The following is a 19452-nucleotide window of genomic DNA, read 5'->3' on the forward strand; positions in this document are numbered from 1 at the left end:
TGGAGCTGAGTGGGTAAATGTCAAAACAGTGAATGAGGAAGGGAAATGGAAGATGGGTCTAGTTTTCTTTTTTTTTTTTAAATTTTAAATCAGGTAACTGGAGTAGATTTGTGTGTAAACCTGTAACACTACAGACGGCTGTGTGTGAAAATAGAGGCTGCTAGCTCGGGCTGGTTATTTTACGAAAATATAAGAACCATTATCTTCCTTACGTTTATTAAAAAAGCATTTTTCTTCTGAAATTATACTCTTCTAGCAATTAGTTTTATTAGATTCAGGCAAATGTTGTAATGCAATATATTAAATGTCTTTTATGTACTCAACGGCTTTTCTAAATTGGCTTTTTTCCCAAGTACAAGTAGCAATATAAAACATTGGAAACATAATTCTTAGTTGACATTTTGTGTCTTTTCAGTACTTTAAGACACTTAAGCTTTTCTTACTGCCTATAATGTTCATGAAATGTCTAAATTTGCCACAGTTAGCGGCTGTTTGTCGTCCTGCAGGTTTGCGTTACCCACCAGAAGTAAAAAAAAAACAGCTCTTTTTTTCCCCACTATTACTGCAGTAAGCTTTTGTTGTAGTTGTATCACAAGTAGCTCTATTCTGCTTGATTTGAGTTATTTGCATGTGTTTGTCTCTCTCTCTGCCTTAACCACTGTTTTGTCCTCCCTTTTCAACCAGAAGTATCACTGTAATGGAAAAAGTGAAAAGAGCTCCATTAAACTTGATAATTAGCTGAGTGATGAAGTTGGGATAAACGGAAACACACATGTTGCACACCCTGATGTGTTTCACAAGTGAAGGCAGCAGTTTGTCTCTGTGTTTTTTTTTAATGTTTTTGGGAAACAATGGCTGCTTGGGAGGCGAAATTACAGGATGTAACATAAAATAAACAAATTAAACTGCACAGGTCTGTGCTGATGCAAACAATAGGATGATACCGACAGGTATTTTTGATAGAAACTCGCACCCGGGTTTCTTCTTTATGACATTTAAGTATTTGATTACTCTTTGTTAGTCAATTTTGTCACTTAGAGCTGCAACAATTAGTCAATTAATCGATTTGTCGGTTGACAGAAAATTAATTGGCAACTATTTTGATAATCAAATAATTGTTTTAGTCACTTTTTAAGAAAATAATTTGAATTTGCTGGTAGCAGCTTTTCCAAAGTGAGGATTTCAAGCTTTTCTGAGTCATACATGATCATAAACTGGACTACCTTTTAGATTTTGGACTGTTGATGAAACAAGATATTTGAAGATGTCACCGTGCGCTCTAGGAAATTATAACGGACATTTTTACTATTTTCTAGACAAAACGATTCATTGATAATGATATTAATCATCACTTTAGCTCTAGTTACTTTACACACATCACATATTAACCTGAAACTGAATTACGGCTGAGAAGTTCTGCTTTAGTGCTCTTTAGTTTGTGTTTTTAATATTTGTCCCAAACAGAACTTTGTAATCATGCACCGCCAGAACTTTGTGCTCAACAAACCAGTGAACCAGGATGACATGAGTTGGACAAACATTATTTTATTTCTAACTGTGGAAATAGTTATGTTATATGCCTTTACATCTTGAGGGCACAGAGACTTGGAGACGTGGGCTGAGCACTATCTCCTGAGCTTCACCTGTATTTGTCTTTTCTTTGATTCGGTAATATCACCAGATCTAAAGGTTGAAGCAGTACACTGGTCTGATGGTTAGAGATGCCATCCCAGAACCAGGTTCAAGCCTGAAGTGAGCGAGTGCACTGACTTCAGATCAGCTGATGGGGCACTGTACTGACTTCTGACCCTAGAGGTGTAGGGCGAGAAAAACGAGGAAGTTTTGTATGTGTTGACAACACATAATCATATTGTTTTTATATTCATCAACATCTGTGCCCAAATTCCTCCCCCTCCTTTAGTTGGAGATATATTCTGGTTCACAGTTGTTCTCATTCTCTTCATATTCTTGTCTTTCGGCCTCACTGCCTTCTCTCTGGAGTGTTGGCTAAGTGGATGTTGTGTCTGCAGCATGTATTAGTGCTGTCATCCGGTGTGTGTGTGTGTGTGTGCGCATGTGTGTGCACGAGTCCGCCTGTCTGGTTCAGCACTGCTACCTTGGCAGCGGCTTTTTGGAGATGTGTGTGTGTGTTTGGTGTGCGTGTCGTGCCCGTTTTGAGGACCAGCTGGGCTTTGAGAGATCGTGCGTGTGTGTATGTGTGCGTGTGCTTGTGCGTGCATTTGTTTGTCAGACGTGACTGTGAGAGTAGCAGCCGTATCCTGTTGCTCCAGAACGAAACACACTGTTTTGACTGGGCTGATAAATTAGCTAGATCACCACAGTCAGCTATTTTTCCCTCTCACTCTCTTCCATCCTCACTCCTTCACCCCCCCCCCCCACCACCCCCCCGCCCCCCCCTTTTCTCTCTCTGTGTGCTAAGGACAGCGGGTCAAGGAGACAGTGATGAGGTACATATCAGTGTGAACCAGAATGTAGATTAGTACCCTCTCCAGGCAGGGACACACATAAATACAGACACATACACACAGATACATCCTCTGTCTCTTCCTACCTTCTCCTCTCTCCATCCAGTGTTTATGTCTCTGTCTATCCCTGTGAAAGGTATCAGGCGGAGGTCAATAATGTGTTGAGCACTATTGATCTGTCCGGTAGGTCCTACGGGTGAGAGAGAGGGAGAGGAAAATGGAGAGGGAGGGATCAATGCTATATTGTACAGCCCATCTACATACTGTACTGTACCAGCCAATCAGATCATTAGTCTTTTGTTCTCTAATAGATTATTCATCAACGTCGTGGGCTCTTACTAAAGAGGAAAAGCAAGCACAACATGGTGTCCTCACGGGGAGCCACATCTGTGGATTAAGACGTCAGCGAGTTTAAAATATTTTGCCACAAAGACGCCATCGTGGTGCCACATGGGGGCGGATAACAGTGCTTCTGGTTGTCTCGACTGAAGCCGAGTGAATGTTTATCATCAGAATCAAAGGTTGTAGCTTTATGTTGCATGTCTGCAGCTTTTTTGCCTGAAGAGAGATCTAAACCCGCTTCCCGCAGAGAAAACCAGATAACCCCCCTCTGACCTGCAGGAAGCTTCAGTGAAATTACCTCAACTGACTGTTTCAGTAACACATTCAACGACTTTATTTGTAGCGATTTTTAGGGCTGCAACCAACAATTATTTTCACGACTTAGTTGAAACGGTAACGATTTAGTCAATCAATCAATCAGCAGAAAATTAATTAGCAAATCTATTTTGATAACCAGCTATTCGTTTAAGTTGGGGTTTTTTTTTAAGCAAAATCGCCAAACAGTCATAAATTGATCTGCCAAACAGAACTTCATTAAAATCTTTATATATGTTTAGCTAATATTAAATATCTTGTGTGACGATAATGTAAAAAAAACACAATGATTTTTATTGCAGATTATTTTCATGACCATCTTGTCAACAGTTAAACTATATGTGTTATTTTAACTTAAGTCTTAATACAGGTGAGGATTTTCTTTAATGGCAAATGAAATCATAATTCATGGACATATAACCTATTTATTATTAGCTATTTGAAGATTTTTTTAATGACTATAAAGTTGGTGTAGTTTATCTTAATACAGTGAACCAGTGTGTAGATTCTTAAATACCGTTTTTAAGAGACTGATGTTGTTATATTACACTGTAAAAGATTGTTTTGGTTAGCAGTCCTCCACCCAAAACTAGCCACGACGATGAGCTACAGTTCAGATCTGTCATCCAGATACTGTATTATTGATAGCCAGGTAACATAAAAACTTGCCTAATATTATTTTTGTGCAGACGTGGCTCCAGGACGCTTTGACCCTGTGTTTGTGTAGCGCTGTGGTGGAAGGCCATTAAAATATAGTGTGTAAATATTCCCAGACATTTGAAAATGTGTCTCTTGGGTTTTGTTGAACTTTCAGTTAGCTTCAGTGAAAGAACCTTATTCTTCTGCTTCCTCCTGCATGTCGGACATTAAAGCCTTTTCAAGTTGTGCTGCCACCCGGCGCTTCCTCGCAGACTTTTTTCCTTTTCCATACATCCAGCCTGAAAATGAATAATTCAACTCGACTACAAAAATCCATGTTCATTATATCAACTAATTAGTGCAGCACTAATGTCTGCTGTGGATTGTACTGTCTTCTGTTCCTTTGCATAAAGGTATGCTCCTGTTGTCCCTGTACTAGTATGTTCTGTCTGCATTAGCAGTCATTGTTTACCTGCACCTATGTCAACAAGACAAATTCCTGTAGAATTACTTTCTTGGTGAAATCAAGTTATTCTGATTCAAGGAGACAGTCTTGTCACAAGGTTTTGTGACAGTCTCCCACTTCTGAGCGTGGACTTGAAATGGAAAGGTAGATATGGGCGATACTGTGGGCGCCACTACAAAAACTAAAAAAGCACTGTTGGATCCTTCTGTATTTCCCCGGGCCAGTTGGTTTTAATAAAGACCGACTGCATACTAAATCTACCTTACGCTTTGCTGGTGGCAACTGCGCTTTCTTTGTGCTTTCGATTTGTATTCGATTTCAATCAGCAAATTGGATAAAGCACGAGCAGATAGTTGGTCATTAATAGTGTATAACAACAATGTGACCAAGTGATTGATTGTGAACAAAGGTCTCTATCCCTGCGTTATTTTACATTTTATTTCTTTTTGTATTTTTCCCCCCATCATCATCATTTTTTTTTTCTGCTCTTCCGTCTCACTCTTGTATCTTCTAACTCACTCTCTCCTCTATCTCGCTCTTGTGCCTTCTCTCTCTCCCTTACATCGTCTTATTCTCTCTCTCCCTCTCTCTCCTGCATCTTCTTATTCTCTCTCTCTCTGCGCTCCTGGAGCGGGGGATGCCAGGGGGACAGAGTGCAGATAGGACCTGTCTCCATAGCAACAGCTTCTGCAAGCTGCTGACACCCTACTGGGGGGGCTGAGGGGAGGAGAGGTTGTGATGGGGAGGAATAGTACAGGGGTTGGGGCATGGAGAAGGTGTGCGTGTATGTGTATGTGTTTGTGTGTGTGTGCACCAGTGCCGGGAATATATGTGAGGGGGGTCACGGAGAGGAGAAAAGATGGAGAGAAAAGTGAGCAGAAGAAGAGAGTGAGGGAGATGGATGAGAGGGAGGGAGGAAGGAGAGGGAGAGAAAGAGGCAGCCGACCCTGCTTCTTCCCCAGGGACTCAGTGGCCTGCTCATGTTCACTAGCAGAATTAGCATAAAGATGGGGGGAGGTGTGTTTGAGTGTGAACGTGTGTGTATGTGTGTGATTTTTCTTTTTTTTTTTTTTTAAATTTGTGGTGGTTTCAGATATTCAGGAGAAGAAGGGCAGCGAGTGTATTTGAGTACATGTGTGTAATTGGTAGTATGCGTTGTTGTCCAAGGATACAGTATGTGTCACATGGATGAAGTGTGTCTGTTAGGTGTGCGTGCTGGTGGAACGATGGATGTCTCTGAGTGTGTGTGTACGTGTGTGTGTGTGTGTGTGTGTGTGTGAGAGCGATTCCCTCCCCTGGGTCTTAAACCCCCTCCCTGTTCTGGTCCTGTAGTCTGCCTCTCTGTACTGAAGGGCTGCACTTTATGAGCCTGTGATGCAACTCTTTGTGTGTGTGTGTGTGTGTGTGTGCGTTTGTGTGTGTTTGCGGGTTCATGCGCTTGCGTGCATGTGTGTGTGTTTGTTCTGGTGTGCTTATGTAAGCACTTTGAACATGCGTCTCCATCTATGTGTGTTGACAAGAATACAGTTATATCATATTTAACTCCCGGGCTGAATCATTCACCCTCCTCTATCCTGGATTCTCGCTTAATTTGTCCTTATTGTTTGGTGATGTGTTTAATATGATTAGCAAAAGTTAGCAGTCAATATAAGATTTAAGGGTCATAATTGTTTGCTTTTAAACATTTTTCTCTCTAGCCTTTAAACAGCACCTTAATAGTCCCTAATTTTAGAATTTGTATATGCTATGTGCAAAATTAATAATGCATGAGCTATTAAGGGTTCTGTTGTATTAAATTAATGCCAAGCAAAATACTTTTTATTATACAATGTGGAAAATGTACTGAAACATTAACAGATGCATAGTTATACTGTAAATAATAACAAAAAAAATGTTGGATGTATTTATTTTTTAGACAGTAGTAGTTGAACAATGTAGTTGGTCAGTTAAAGCTCTGCAGAACTGATTGAACACATCTCCAAGAGTTGTTCCTTATTTTCAAATATCTTCTACTTTCTATCCGTTACACACATCTAATGGTAAAACAGTACAAACTCAGCTTATTCGCTGATGACATCTTACTATTCTTAGATTATGTAAATACTAGTTTAATACCTATTAAAGCTAATATAAAGACACTGTTCTAATTTGTGCTTCCAGAGTCATTTAACCATCAATATAGTGGATATTATATCACACATACTAGATGTACATATGTTATATATATTGTAAACAGTTTTTACTAAAGCAAACATTTTTCAATTATAGCCAATATTGTTCATATTGAAAATAAATGTCTCTGCTTAAAGTCAAGTTCATAGAATATTCTCATCCAGATATACCTTAAAATCACCAGAGCACCAGCTTTATTTATAAAAATGAATTATTGATTAAATTAAAATACCAAAACGAAACTGAGTAGCCAGTTTCTTTGAGGCACCTTTCAAAACATTACAATACGACTTTACCCTAATAAACTGGAAACTCTGCATATTAGATGTATGAGGATCATCCAAAGATTGTTATACATTATCATATTGCAGCAGTCCATGTAATGTCTCATTGTTACATTGATTTAGATACAACAAAATGTTAAATTAACCCAAATGGTTAAATCTTTACCTTTTTGTTACGTAACGTAAATAATAAATCAGACCACTGTTGCTTTTATGAGGTAGACCAAGAGAAATAAATGCAAATTAAGTGTAATCACATCAATCATTGAGTCTGTGTGGACTAATATGTCTTTACTGCCCTGCACTGAACTGTTGCCTCTAAATTAGGGTTGGGCTGATGGACGATCGCCGACGGCTGACAGTCATTGACCACTGAGCCCTCTACCATCGTAACATCATGATTCAAAAGCCCCCTATCCCCCCCCCCCCCCCTCGTTGTCTGTCCATCTTTTACGCAGATTACATTAATAAATTACTCTTATTGGCTTTTTACTCGCAAAGCTTTTATTGCACTTACAGTAATGTAACAAGTCAACTTGAGTAAAACATTATCTTCACTTCACCTGGTTCACTGTCTCCACCGCTGTCAGTCTCTCCTCTGCTCCGCTCCGTGTGTGTGCGTGTGTGTGTGTGTGTGTGTGTGTGTGGAGGGGCTGAGCCCCGCCCTCAGCGAAACGCAGAGGAGAGAAACTAGCACAACCATAAATGACAGCAAAACACAGTAGAGACTCTCACACTGTCTGTTTTATTTATATTATTTACATTTACATTATTTAATTTATGTGCACTTGATTCATTTCAGTTCAGTGTGAGATCAATATATAGTCATCGTCAGCACAGATCTCTGGACGGGTGCAGTCTGTTCTCTTTACTGCTTTGGAAGAAATGTTTCATGATTTACAGCATAGAAATAACATTTTGGTGGTATTTCTCCTTGAACCCTTCTTATTAATTTGTTCTTGGTCCACAGAAAAAGCTGATGTGTTGTGTGCTGTTTTCAGTTCTTTCTCTCCTCACAGAGAAGAGGGTACAGTTTAAAGGTTGTAATAGAAGACACTTTCCTGAATTAACCATTAAACTTTAGATGGGAGGGGAGGGAGTGGTGGTGGGGGGGGGCAGGAGTATGTTGTGATTGCAGGTGCAGACACTGCCCCCTGTAGTAATTTGATAGCCAATGCATATTACTGTAAACAAGAGAGAAATAACACAAAACATCACATTTAATCACCACATTTGTGCTTTTTGTTTGTTTTTCCAGAGCGCAGCGGCAGCGCCCAGCCCAGTGATGGGCAACATGCCCCCCAACGACGCCATGCCAGGCGGTCCCATGCCCCCAGGCTTCTTCCAGGTATGACTTCCTCCGTCTCTGTCACTTTCCTGTTTACTCCTCCATCTCTCCATCGCCTCCCAACACACACTTTCTCTTTCTTATCTCTATCTCCATATGATTCATTCATCGCTGACTCCCCTAAACACATGATCAAGACTTCAAAATTTTACGCAATATTTTAGATTCCTTTACTTTTAGATGTGGAAATATGTCTTGATCTCAAATTTCTTTTATAAACAAGTCTCTCTTAAAGGGAGTTTTAAGACCATGACATCCCACTTTCCCACCATTTAATTTGTCAATTAAAAAGTATAAATCACCAACATGAGTATTCTTTTTTTTTTCAGCAAAGGGAGAAAAATCTAACTTTGGTTTTCATATCCTTAAAGTGTTTTACAAAAATTAGAGGAAAAGCATTTCAGACTGTAATTAACTGACATATCTGCAGGATGATATTATCAATTGATATCCCAGATTGATCCATATCTGTGTGTATGTTGGCAGATTTGCAAAATAATTTCAGTACAGTGAACTGCATAAATTAATATTTTTAACAATTTTTGTAGCTCAGACTTGAAATTTTCCTCAATAACATTCAATAAAGTCTAAATGACATGTCTATGTGTTTATATTATGTATGAATAAAAAGAATATTGGCTGATTTATTATCATATTTTCATTGATTTGAGCATTGGCTTTAGAAATCCAGTATCAGTCTGGCTACAGTAATTAAGTCCTGTATCACTGTAAAATCAATAAAGTAGTTTGATCATAAATTGCCACAGTTACAGTTTGGGTCTTTAACTCTCCCACTTCTTTTTCCTTCTTTCCCCACATTTGTTCAAACACCGTTTATTCCACTCTTGATATTTACACCAACCGGAGCCTCTGAAGCTCACACCGTTCATTCATCTGCGGTTTGCTCTCGCTTAGCTGTTCAACCGATTCGTGATTCAGCTGTCCCTTATTCATCCTCTCCGCTCCCCCCCACCCCCCCATCTCCATCTCCCATCTCTGTCTCTGACCTGTCCCAGCTCTGTGAAGGGAAAGGTTTTAGTGTGGGAGATGGCTGGCTGTAGAGTGAAGAGAATGAGATGCACAAACACACACGGATACATGTACAAATACATGCGTTTACACATTCACAAGCAAAAACACACACGCACACACATGCACACACACACATATTTTCTGTGAGGCAGTGGTGTGATGGACAGCACTGGCATTTGGCAGGAGGCACGATAAGGTGGTGGAGGAGAGTAGGAGAGAGAGAAAGCGAGTGACACGATAGAGAGAGGGAAGGATGGAGAGAGATGAAGAGGGGTGAGAGGAAGAAAATGTGAAAGATCAGTGCCACCAGGATTGTGGCCCGGTGTTTGTTTCTGTGGCTACCTACCACTCCATTGTTTGCCTGCTGCAATCGAGGCAGGGTGATGGTGGTGAAAGGGGGGGGACTAGTGAGAGTACGACTGTGAATAAGCAAGGGGAAGGGGTGGGGAGAGAGAGGGTGAGGAGAGATGCATGGAAGTGCTATTTATAACATTGGTGGGGGAGTGAGATTGGGCGAGGGTTTGTGTTGTGTGTGTGTGTGTGTGTGCATGTGTGTTTATGTGTATGTTGTGTTCAAGGGACCTTATTGTAACCGAGAGCTTAGGTTGTTTGCTGTAAATATGGTTCATGGTCATATTCGGGGCGGGGTATCATTTGAAACCTTTTGAACACCAGTGCTGTTACGATATTGAGTTTCAGTCCTGATATCTAAACAGTATAATACTCTACTATCAGAAATATAAACATGTTATTATTTTAAAAAAAAACTCGTCATATTTAACCAAAGAAGCCAAAGGGTTCAAATGTTAAATGTTGTCTTAACGCAAGAACTTTGTCCAAATAATATAGTCTAAAATTGGCAAGAAAAATGTATTAAATCAGGAATTATCTGATCAGTAAATGATATAACTAATTAGGGATGCATCAATTCAATCTGCCGGATCTTCACTTTAATTATAAAATTTAGTGTTTCCACTCAGTTACATTAATTGAGGCAAAGTCATGACTGGGGCCACCGACTCGATTTGTAGCAGCACGGCAATCGCTGGTGTCACGTTACCTTACCATTTTAAAAAAAGATCTCAAAGAGCTCCACACAGCGAGGTATGTAGCTTTTTAAATTTAGGAAAAACAGAGCACTGGTAATGGATCAGTAATCTGTATCAGAGGATACCCGGTGTTGAAGTATCGGTATTGGGAGAGAAAAAGGCTGATGACGAATCAGACCAGATATTTGATGCCAGATTTCAGTTCTTGGCAATTTTTTGATGCTCAGTGCTACAGAAACATGTTGTTACCAAAGAAAGTATTGAGATTTGATAACTGGGCCTACTTACGTTGTACATGAAGTGTTGAAACATTGTGATTGGTGCCATTTGAGATATAAACAAGATGCTTTGACTTTAAAACATTAGTTTGTACCTATAATGAAACAGCACAGGTGTTATTTACTGAAGTTTGTTGAGGCAAATTTACATATTTAACTATGAATAACACCTCAGAAGCACTGACAAGCTTGCACTGGCTAACTGAAGGTACAAATACCCCCCCAAACTCACTGAAGTAATCCACATGTGGTGTGTTTGTGTGTGTCCGGATGCCTATGAGGGATATGTGGAAAATTCCATTTGGCATTTGAAAATTAGCCAGCTTTTATTTACTTTGGACAATGGGGAAAGACAAAAAAGTAAGGAGATGACTGCACTGACGGAGCGGAAGCGAGACTGTTGCATAATGAGTTATTTATTAGGGGTCATTAACCTCTTGTCTTGGGGTGAAATGTCGGCAATAACACAGCAGTATGTGGAGATGACGGGGGGGACTGCTCTCTTTGTGCGCAGGGACACTATCTCATATTGAAGTAGGCTTACAGAAAGCAGGAAAAACTCCCAACTTTTACTTGTTTTCGTCAGTATCATCTTTGTGGTTTGAAGTTGCCTCTAGTTTCTGTCCTGCTGCTGCCGGTCCTGTTGCAGCGAGCCTTTGGCAACACTGCCCCCATGTGGTATAGAGTGAAAATACATCTGGGTCGTCTGACCTGAGAGTCCCGAGGATCGTCTGCAGTGAAGCCACACATGTAATGGACAGAGTGGATAGTTAACCTCAAATAAATTGGGCTTAATACTAATTTCTGTACGCTTGTTTGGACTTAAAAGGCAAATCAAAACTATTCCTGTTGGGCTTGTGTTGAGCTTTTAAATCTGTGTTTTTTTTGTTAATTATCTGCGGATTCCAGAGAATTTGCCCATTTTTCTTCCACCTTCCTGCTCCTCTTCTTCCTCCTCAACCTAAAGACTCCCCCGCTGACTCCTCCCCTCTCGCCCTCCTCTTTCTTTATAATTTTGATCGGGTAATTCCTCCAGGTGTAAAACCCCCTTTGGCCCCTCCCCTCTCTGATATCGCTCTTCTTTCTTAAAGGGACCACCCGGCTCTCAGCAGTCCCCCCACGCACAGCCCCCCCCACACAACCCCAGCAACCCAATGATGGGACCCCATGGCCAGGTAAGACGCAAACACCTTCTCTCAAACACCCCTTTCTCTTTCATACCCTCAAAATCTCCCCCCCTCACCCACACACAAGCTCTATTTCTCTCTCTTTCTCTCTCTCTTCCTTCCACTCACGACTCACACACTTTCTTCTCCTTCTACTCCCCCCCCCCCATGAGCCCCCCACCCCCCCGAGCCCCGTTAGTTCTAGTTTCATTCTGGCTAACTCCCCGTAGATGTTATCCCCTCCAGTTGCCAGCTCCTTTATGAAAGCCGTTGATCCAGAGGCAGCAGGCCCTGGTCCTCTTCAAGGCCCAGAATCGGCTGTCCCTGTGTGGGATGAATAATTCACTCCTTGCCCCTCCCCCGGAGCAGCTTGTGGGGGGTTGCACACTTATCTGCTCCTCCACTCTTAACACACACCCACATACACAAACACACACACACACACCTCTCCCCTCCCCTCTGCCTTCTTGTTCTAGGAGCTTATAAATAAAACAGGGAACAGGCATTATGGACATGTCACATATACATACCCTCTCATACGTACACACATGTACGTTCACTGTAGACACATGTATAGGACAGTCAGAGTTTCGGGGTGCTTTTGCTGCCAACTAAGACTGTACTCAGTGTGTTCAGCCTTAAAAAAAACTTTTATTCTCCGTCAACGCGTTTCAACGCTTATCCAGAACAGTAGCTACAGATGCCACGGTGGAGGTAAAGCTAGCCTTTGCCCATTAACTACGGCAGCCCGGCTCTTCATTCTTGTGGTTTCTGGTTTCCGTCTTGTGTGCGAGAGAGTGTGGAAATGCTTCCTCTACGGTTTTGAGCGGTGTTGTTGGCCTGAGGTGTCTCTAACTACGCCAGGCAGACCACAGGCCGAATCAGCTTACACCACAGTGAGAGCAGGGTGTGCAGGGAGCTGTGTGAGTGCTGTCTTTCACACACACTCAAACCTGCACACAGATACAAATCCTCGCTTTTGAGTGCATTTTGTGCGTATAAGCAGGCATTGTTAAAAATGATAAAACACAGACTCTTGCTTAAGTGCTTTTTTTTTGTTTATTTGTTTCCAGTGTGATGTGTCGACAAATTTGCGATCTTTTCGGTGTCATCCTCCATCCTCCAACCACACTGTGTCCATCTGTGTGTCCTCAGTGCTACCCCCCTGTTTGAGTGCTCTCGGATTTATCAATAATGAAAATGTTGTTTTCTCTGTGTCCCTCTTTTCCTCTCATTTCCCATTTTTCCTCCTTCCTCTGTTTTTTTTTTTTTTCCTTCTTCCCCCGCAGCCTTTCATGTCACCGCGGTATCCAGGTGGACCGCGCCCCGCACTCCGAATGCCAAATCAGGTACTGGACAGGTTTTTGGCATTACTTATTCTCTTTTATTTGTTGATTTTCGACAACTCACAGTTTCTATGTTGCAGAGAGTCTGTTAGTATTTTAATCAGTTTTCATGTCCGCTTCTTTCTCAGCCTCCTGGGGGAATCCCAGGATCTCAGCCTCTCCTGCCAAACAGTTTGGACCCGACAAGACCGCAAGGTAGAGTGGGAACAGTTCTCATAATCTCAAGCCTGGTGGGGTCCCTTATTATGAAATATGTTCATTTTGTATGATAGATGATGTGTCTATAATAGATGAGGACTCTTCTGGGGCTGTAACTGATGATTATTTTCATTATTGTGTAATCTATAAAGTCATTTTCAGTTAAATTATCACTTTTTTAGTCTATAAAATGTTTGATTATTAATTAGAATGAGAAAAAATGGGCCCAGAATCCTCTTCCAAATTTGTTTAGTGTTAACAAAGTTTTAAAAAAACACAAAGGGATTCACTTCCTACTGGTATAAGACAAAGAAAAGCTGGAGACTCATGTTGAAGAAGTTGGAACTCAAATTTTAAGCATTTTTGTTTGATAAATCACTTTAAATGAACAAGCAGTTTCTAGAATTTCTTACATTTTCTGTCTGAAATATTAAAATAATCAAAAAGTTACTGAAGAGCCAGACTCCAGTCAGCACATTTCTGTTTACTCTCCCGAGAGATTGTTGCACAATTTCAGTTTCAATGGTTATTTGTTTCTCTCGGTGTGGATTGAATGTGAGTCGGTGTGTCTAGCTCAGGAAGGGGTCCGCTGTAATTTTAGCTGGAGATTACAGCTTCAGGGGCCAGAGGGTTACAACTAATGGGATTAGGATGGAGCATTGTCTGTGCCATGTCTTAATTCCTGATTTTAGGAGACGAGCCATATGTGGATTTACGTGAACACTAGTGTGTTGTAGTCAGCGTGTGACTCTGTGGGTCTGCTCTTTCCAGGACATCCTAACATGGGTGGACCGATGAGAATGAACCCTCCTCGAGGAATGGCCATGGGCCCACAGGTATGACCGAGTGTACACACAAAGACACACACTTAAGTTTATTGTTGAACATCAGCACAGTTAGGGCCTTTTAAAAGTGTCAACAGGTATAATGCCGTTACAGTTATCAGTTGGTGTTTTATATGTAACAGTTCAACATGAGTATATTCATACATGTAGTGATTGTTATAGATAAGTACTAACATAACTAAACAGTTACCTCATTAAACACTTAATTCTAGTTATATATCACTGGCTGTGTAGATTGTAGATTAAATTGCATGTTGCTTCTTCATTACTCTCACTAGAACAGCTCAGGCTTGTTTGTTTGTTTGTTTATTTATTTAGTTCATTCATTGATTCAGCCTTTATTTAAACTCAAAGATCATTCAGGGCATGCCCTCGTTTACAATGATGTCGAGTGTACAAAACAGAATAATTACACACAAAAAACAACCAGCGAGAAAGCAAACAAACAACAGAACACAGCCAAACAGATTAAAAACAATTAAATTGGAGAGCGGAGTAGTTTGTAATCATGGTTTTAAATTGACCTATAGGTACAATTGTGTAAGAGTTTCAATGTATGTTGCAGAGCGTTTACATTAGCCAATCACTTGAACGAGTTGAATATTGACTATAGGACCGGTTCAATAAGGAAGAGAGATATGATGGCAAGTTGCCATTAAGGGCTTTATAAATAAATAGAAACCAATGCCTGTCACGTCTTACTGTTAGAGATGCCCGCCCAACCTTTTCATACAAGAGGCAATGATGTGTGGAATAACTGTCACCGGTAATAAATCTTAGGGCAGAGTGATAAACTGAATCTAGGGGTTTAAGAGTTGAGGCACAGGCGTGTCTATAGATAACATCACCATAATCCAAAACAGACAAGAAGAAGACAGCATCAATGATCCACTTCCTACTGAACTTAGGAAAATTAGCTTTGTTTCTGTACAAAAGTAACTTTTTGATCCACCAGATAACAAGATATTTATACTCCGAGACCCTCTCAATATTGTGTCCATTCAGGGTGGTAATATGCAAACTATTGTCCACAACATCTCTGGCTCCAGAGAATAGAATATATTAAGTGTTGTTTGAATTCAGAAGTAGTTTCAAATCAAAAAGTGCAGCTTGCAATTTGTCAAAGGCTTGTTTATTTAAGCTTATTTCAGTGGCTGAGTGTTCAGTATCAACAAAGCAATACAGAACTGTATCATCCGCATAAAGACATTACAATGGGCATTACAATTTGTTATAAAGGATGTAATATTGTTAATATAAATTGTGAACAAGGATAGGACCCAATATTTAAGGATGTTGCAGCTGCTTTCAGTCCAGTGATGTTCATGTGCTTGTAATACTTGTGAAAATTATCACTAGTAGAAGAGACCGAGACCAGGATAGCTCAAGAATTAGATTTACCAAAAATCAAGAGAAGAATAATCTTGTTGGGAATCAATAATAACGTCTCTCTGCATGTTCTTACGTGTTTTTAACATTTTGTCTGTAACAGAATTACGGAGGCATGAGGCCTCCTCCCAACTCCATGGGCGGTCCCATGCCAGGAATGAACATGTAAGTTAAAACACCTCATACACTCAATGAAATGTAACAAATCTCAAAGCTCGTGTTGTTAAAAGTCAGTCTCTGCTTCTACTGTATCTTCTAACAGTTTACTTATTTCCTTTCTCTCCACTCTATTTTTCACCTTGTCATCTCTGTTATTTCCCTTTTATTCTTGTCCTTCTCTTTTTCATTCTCTATGTTCTTTACTTCAGGGGTCCTGGAGGAAGAGGGCCTTGGCCAGGACCTAATGCTAACTCTGTGAGTCAGAAAGCCTCCACATATACACACGGTCACATGTATAGGTGGTAGGCAAAACAAGAGGAACATCCTACATTATCATGAAATCCAGTATAGTAGCCCTTCAAAAACAAGCTTATGTGCAGAATATGATGATGATCAATTTTGTTTTAGCAACTGTTAGTAAGGTTTTCATTTTACTCTGTAATTTGTAGTGCTAGTACACAAATATTCCTGTCCGTGTTGTGACTGGTGTATGTGACCACTGTTCCCTTTTCTCTTTTTTTTTTTGCTTGACAAAACTACAAACTATGGCATAAAAATAACCACAAAGTCAAAACATGTCCCTGACAGTCTCAGCTAAATAAAGTGGACATTTTTAAGTTTCACAAAAGTGGAAAACACTGTATTGGACTTTATTAGAACCAGAATCAGAATAATCTGTAATGGTTGAGTATGTATACACATACAAGGAATTCGACTCTGGTTTAGTGGCTCTTGATGTACCTACGCAGAATAACAACACAATGATCTTCAGGAATATACACAAGGAATGACTGTGTATAGGTGAAACTGTTTCTGTGAACTGTAAACAAGATATAAATAGTGCAAAGAAGTGAAGAGTGCAAGTGCTGAGATATTAGATGGTAAAAGAGAACAGCGTTGCTTTATATACGTATAGTAGGTGATTATGTACAGTATTAGATTGTAAGTGTTCCTCTTATTTTGTCTCTCCTCTAACCATCAGATCTGATTATCTGTTCCCTCTTTCTCTCCTCAGATAGCCTACTCTTCCTCATCTCCAGGAAACTATGTGGTGAGTTCAAATCTATCAAAAGCAGTGCAGCTCTCCCAGATGGAAGTTATCAATTTATTGTACTGATGTAACTTATTCATGTTTTAATGAGTGTAATTTTAACCTCTATCACCGATTGTTCCCCAGGGTCCTCCAGGCGGAGGAGGTCCACCGGGAACTCCCATCATGCCCAGCCCAGGTGGTGCGTCACCTAACTATGTCCCCAACACTAACACTAATATAAATGTCTTCTCCATACTCCCTCACTGACCAAGCATAAATGTGTCCCCTCATCAGCCAAGCACTATTAGTTTTAGTGTTCCCATTTGTCTACTTTTTATTCAGTTGGTGTATTTTTATTATTTTAGTATTTGATTTATTGTTTGGTTAGATCTTTATTAGCGTTTCACACAGCTTTGACATCATCTAGTATCATGTAACTAATGTTTTTGTTTTCGTTTTTCCCTTAAGATTCAACTAACTCCAGTGAAAACATCTATACAATGATGAATCCTATCGGGCCGGGAGGCAACAGACCCAACGTGAGTCTCACACACTATCTGGGCTCAATTGTTATTTTTGGGTTTATTTGTCTTTTAACAGGAAAACCCCCTAATGGTATTTTTAAATTTTTAACTTTCTGAACTTGTAACCATTTCAGACACTGCAGATTGATTCAGGGTTATAGTTATGGATGATGTTGTAATGATTAAAATTACACAACCTTTCCCACAAAAATTAATCCAGCTCAAATAGAGCTTATAACCACATCAGTGGGCACCAGTACAATTCAGCATTAGAGAACAATAATTCTAACACACAGAGCTTAATAAGAATCGACTGGAAGAATAAATTAAATAATCTCTGCCTCACCTCGGGCTGAAGAGGTCACAGTTATATGAAGATGGAAAAATAATATTTGCAATGCTTGTTCTACATCGTTTTGCCAGTTCCCTATGGGACCTGGGCCTGATGGGCCAATGGGAGCAATGGGAGCCATGGAGCCACACCACATGAACGGATCACTAGGTTGGTTTTCGGCACAGTGTGTCTGGACAAATCACTGATGGAATTGAGTTGTGGGTAAATTTACCTTTTAAAAAAACAATTGAACTATAGTATTTCTCTCTTTCTGCTTCCTCAGGGTCTGGGGATATGGATGGGTTGCCAAAGGTGAATAAAAATCTAATTCTCTCTCTCTAAACTTCTCTCATTTGCTGAGTATTCATAAAACTCAGAATCTTTTGCTTTCTGCACTTTAAAGAAGCAGTCTAATCAGTTTTTTTTCTTCTCCCTGCGCTCTCCCCCTCCAGAGTTCCCCTAATAATATGGGGGGCATGAACAACCCTCCTGGAACGCCGAGAGATGACGGCGAAATGGGCGGGAACTTCTTGAACCCATTCCAAAGCGAAAGTGTAAGTAGAGCGAGTGAATGACATCTCACGACCCTTAACAGTTATCCTTGACGTCCTGACATACCAGTGGAAGAATGCAAGCAGAGTTTTGATAAAGTTTGTGTCTTGCCCCTCTTTTATTTTTTTGTTTTTTAGGTGTATTGATTAGTCACGCACATCCTATTTTATGAACGGAGAGGTAGCACTCTTTGTAGGCCGTACATCCATCAGTCACTTGTTTTTGTTTTTTAGTAGTTAAATAGATGCTGAGGTGCAACTGCAGCAGTTTGGTGATTTTCAAAAGAGACCTGATCCATGATACACCACCAATTAAGGAGCAATTAACATTGAAGAAAAGAGTAGCAACACACGTCATGAAAGCGTGTCGAAACATGATGCTCCATGTGATCAGAGCTGATACCCGAGTCTGCTTCCACACACTCAAGTTGTAGACAATTTGACACACTCATCCGAAAGCTGCGCCGATACAACAGGGACCCTAGCAGAAACTGATTAGACTGAATATAATTTGGACCTGACCCAACTCAGGTCCTGGGTCAGATCTCGGTTAATAGGGCTTTTGAGGACCTCTAGTTGTAAGTGCAGTAACACAGAGTCTTTTAAACTCTATTTGGGACACAACACAAAAAATTTTGAATTGCAAAACACACCACGCTCACAGAACTTCCTGGAGCACACAACAGCATGTTTATTGTTTAAAAGGAATAAAAACAGGGCTGTTAAGAGTATCCCAGTGGACTAACAGCATATGTTCTGCTTGCATTGTAGCCGCTTACTAATCACTTAGAAATTCATTCTATACCCTCTGTATCAGTGATGTGATTCTTTTGATAAATACGAATAACTTAACTGTTTATTTAATGCATAAACCAATAGATGTAAGGACAAATGGAGAATTTTAAAGGTCTAGTCTGTTGGTGCACAGCAGGTGGGGGGGTGGCGGGGAGGGGGGGGGGGTACTGCTCCTTGCATTGTGTAATATTGTGATGGTGTCTTACCCTCAGCCTGGAGAGCCACGGGGTGCACAGGCTGGAATTATAGTCGAGCCGTAATACTCTGACTCAACCGATCAGCAGCAGGGCTGGGTATTGTTAGACATGTTTCAATATCAGTGCCGATTAGAGTTGCGGTATCAAGACCAAAGTGTTACTTTTTCAATATCTTATTCTGAGGAGCACATGTATGTTTGCAAATTAAGTCATGTCTTTTTAAGTAAACATAAGCAGCCGCACAAGATCTTTACCTTTTTAAAAAGTGGCAAAATTGATTAACATAGGGTTGCAACGATTAGTCAATTAATCGATTTTAGATGATTGATGCAAAAACGAAAATATGTGCTGGTTGCAGCTTCTCAAATGTGAGGATTTCAAGCTTTTGAAGCTGAACAGAACATCTTCAGATACAGTAGTATAGTAGTTTAGAAACTGGCATTTTTCACTATTGTCTGAAATTTTATAGACAAAGCAATTAAGCGAGAAAAAATCTGCAGATTA

At 40.3% G+C, this 19452-nt stretch overlaps 1 protein-coding gene across 3 annotated transcripts in view; it reads left to right on the forward strand.

Moving 5' to 3' along the window:
- zgc:110158 (uncharacterized protein LOC553590 homolog) overlaps positions 1 to 19452 on the forward strand; it is a 42376-nt gene that overhangs the window by 19309 nt on the left and 3615 nt on the right. Inside the window, exons 5-17 of one of the 3 annotated variants that reach the window (XM_067613818.1) lie at positions 7963 to 8052; positions 11503 to 11586; positions 12867 to 12926; positions 13052 to 13118; positions 13893 to 13957; positions 15459 to 15520; positions 15724 to 15769; positions 16530 to 16565; positions 16692 to 16743; positions 17016 to 17086; positions 17495 to 17573; positions 17689 to 17717; positions 17858 to 17959. In XM_067613818.1, the coding sequence (XP_067469919.1) occupies positions 7963 to 8052; positions 11503 to 11586; positions 12867 to 12926; positions 13052 to 13118; positions 13893 to 13957; positions 15459 to 15520; positions 15724 to 15769; positions 16530 to 16565; positions 16692 to 16743; positions 17016 to 17086; positions 17495 to 17573; positions 17689 to 17717; positions 17858 to 17959 (843 nt within the window). Of the gene's footprint in view, positions 1 to 7962; positions 8053 to 11502; positions 11587 to 12866; positions 12927 to 13051; positions 13119 to 13892; positions 13958 to 15458; positions 15521 to 15723; positions 15770 to 16529; positions 16566 to 16691; positions 16747 to 17015; positions 17087 to 17494; positions 17574 to 17688; positions 17718 to 17857; positions 17960 to 19452 lie in introns of all 3 variants that reach the window. The other 2 variants (XM_067613817.1, XM_067613819.1) reach the window with 2 other exon arrangements.

The sequence above is a fragment of the Thunnus thynnus genome, chromosome 16 (genome assembly GCF_963924715.1).
Source record: "Thunnus thynnus chromosome 16, fThuThy2.1, whole genome shotgun sequence".
NCBI classification, from domain to species: domain Eukaryota; kingdom Metazoa; phylum Chordata; class Actinopteri; order Scombriformes; family Scombridae; genus Thunnus; species Thunnus thynnus.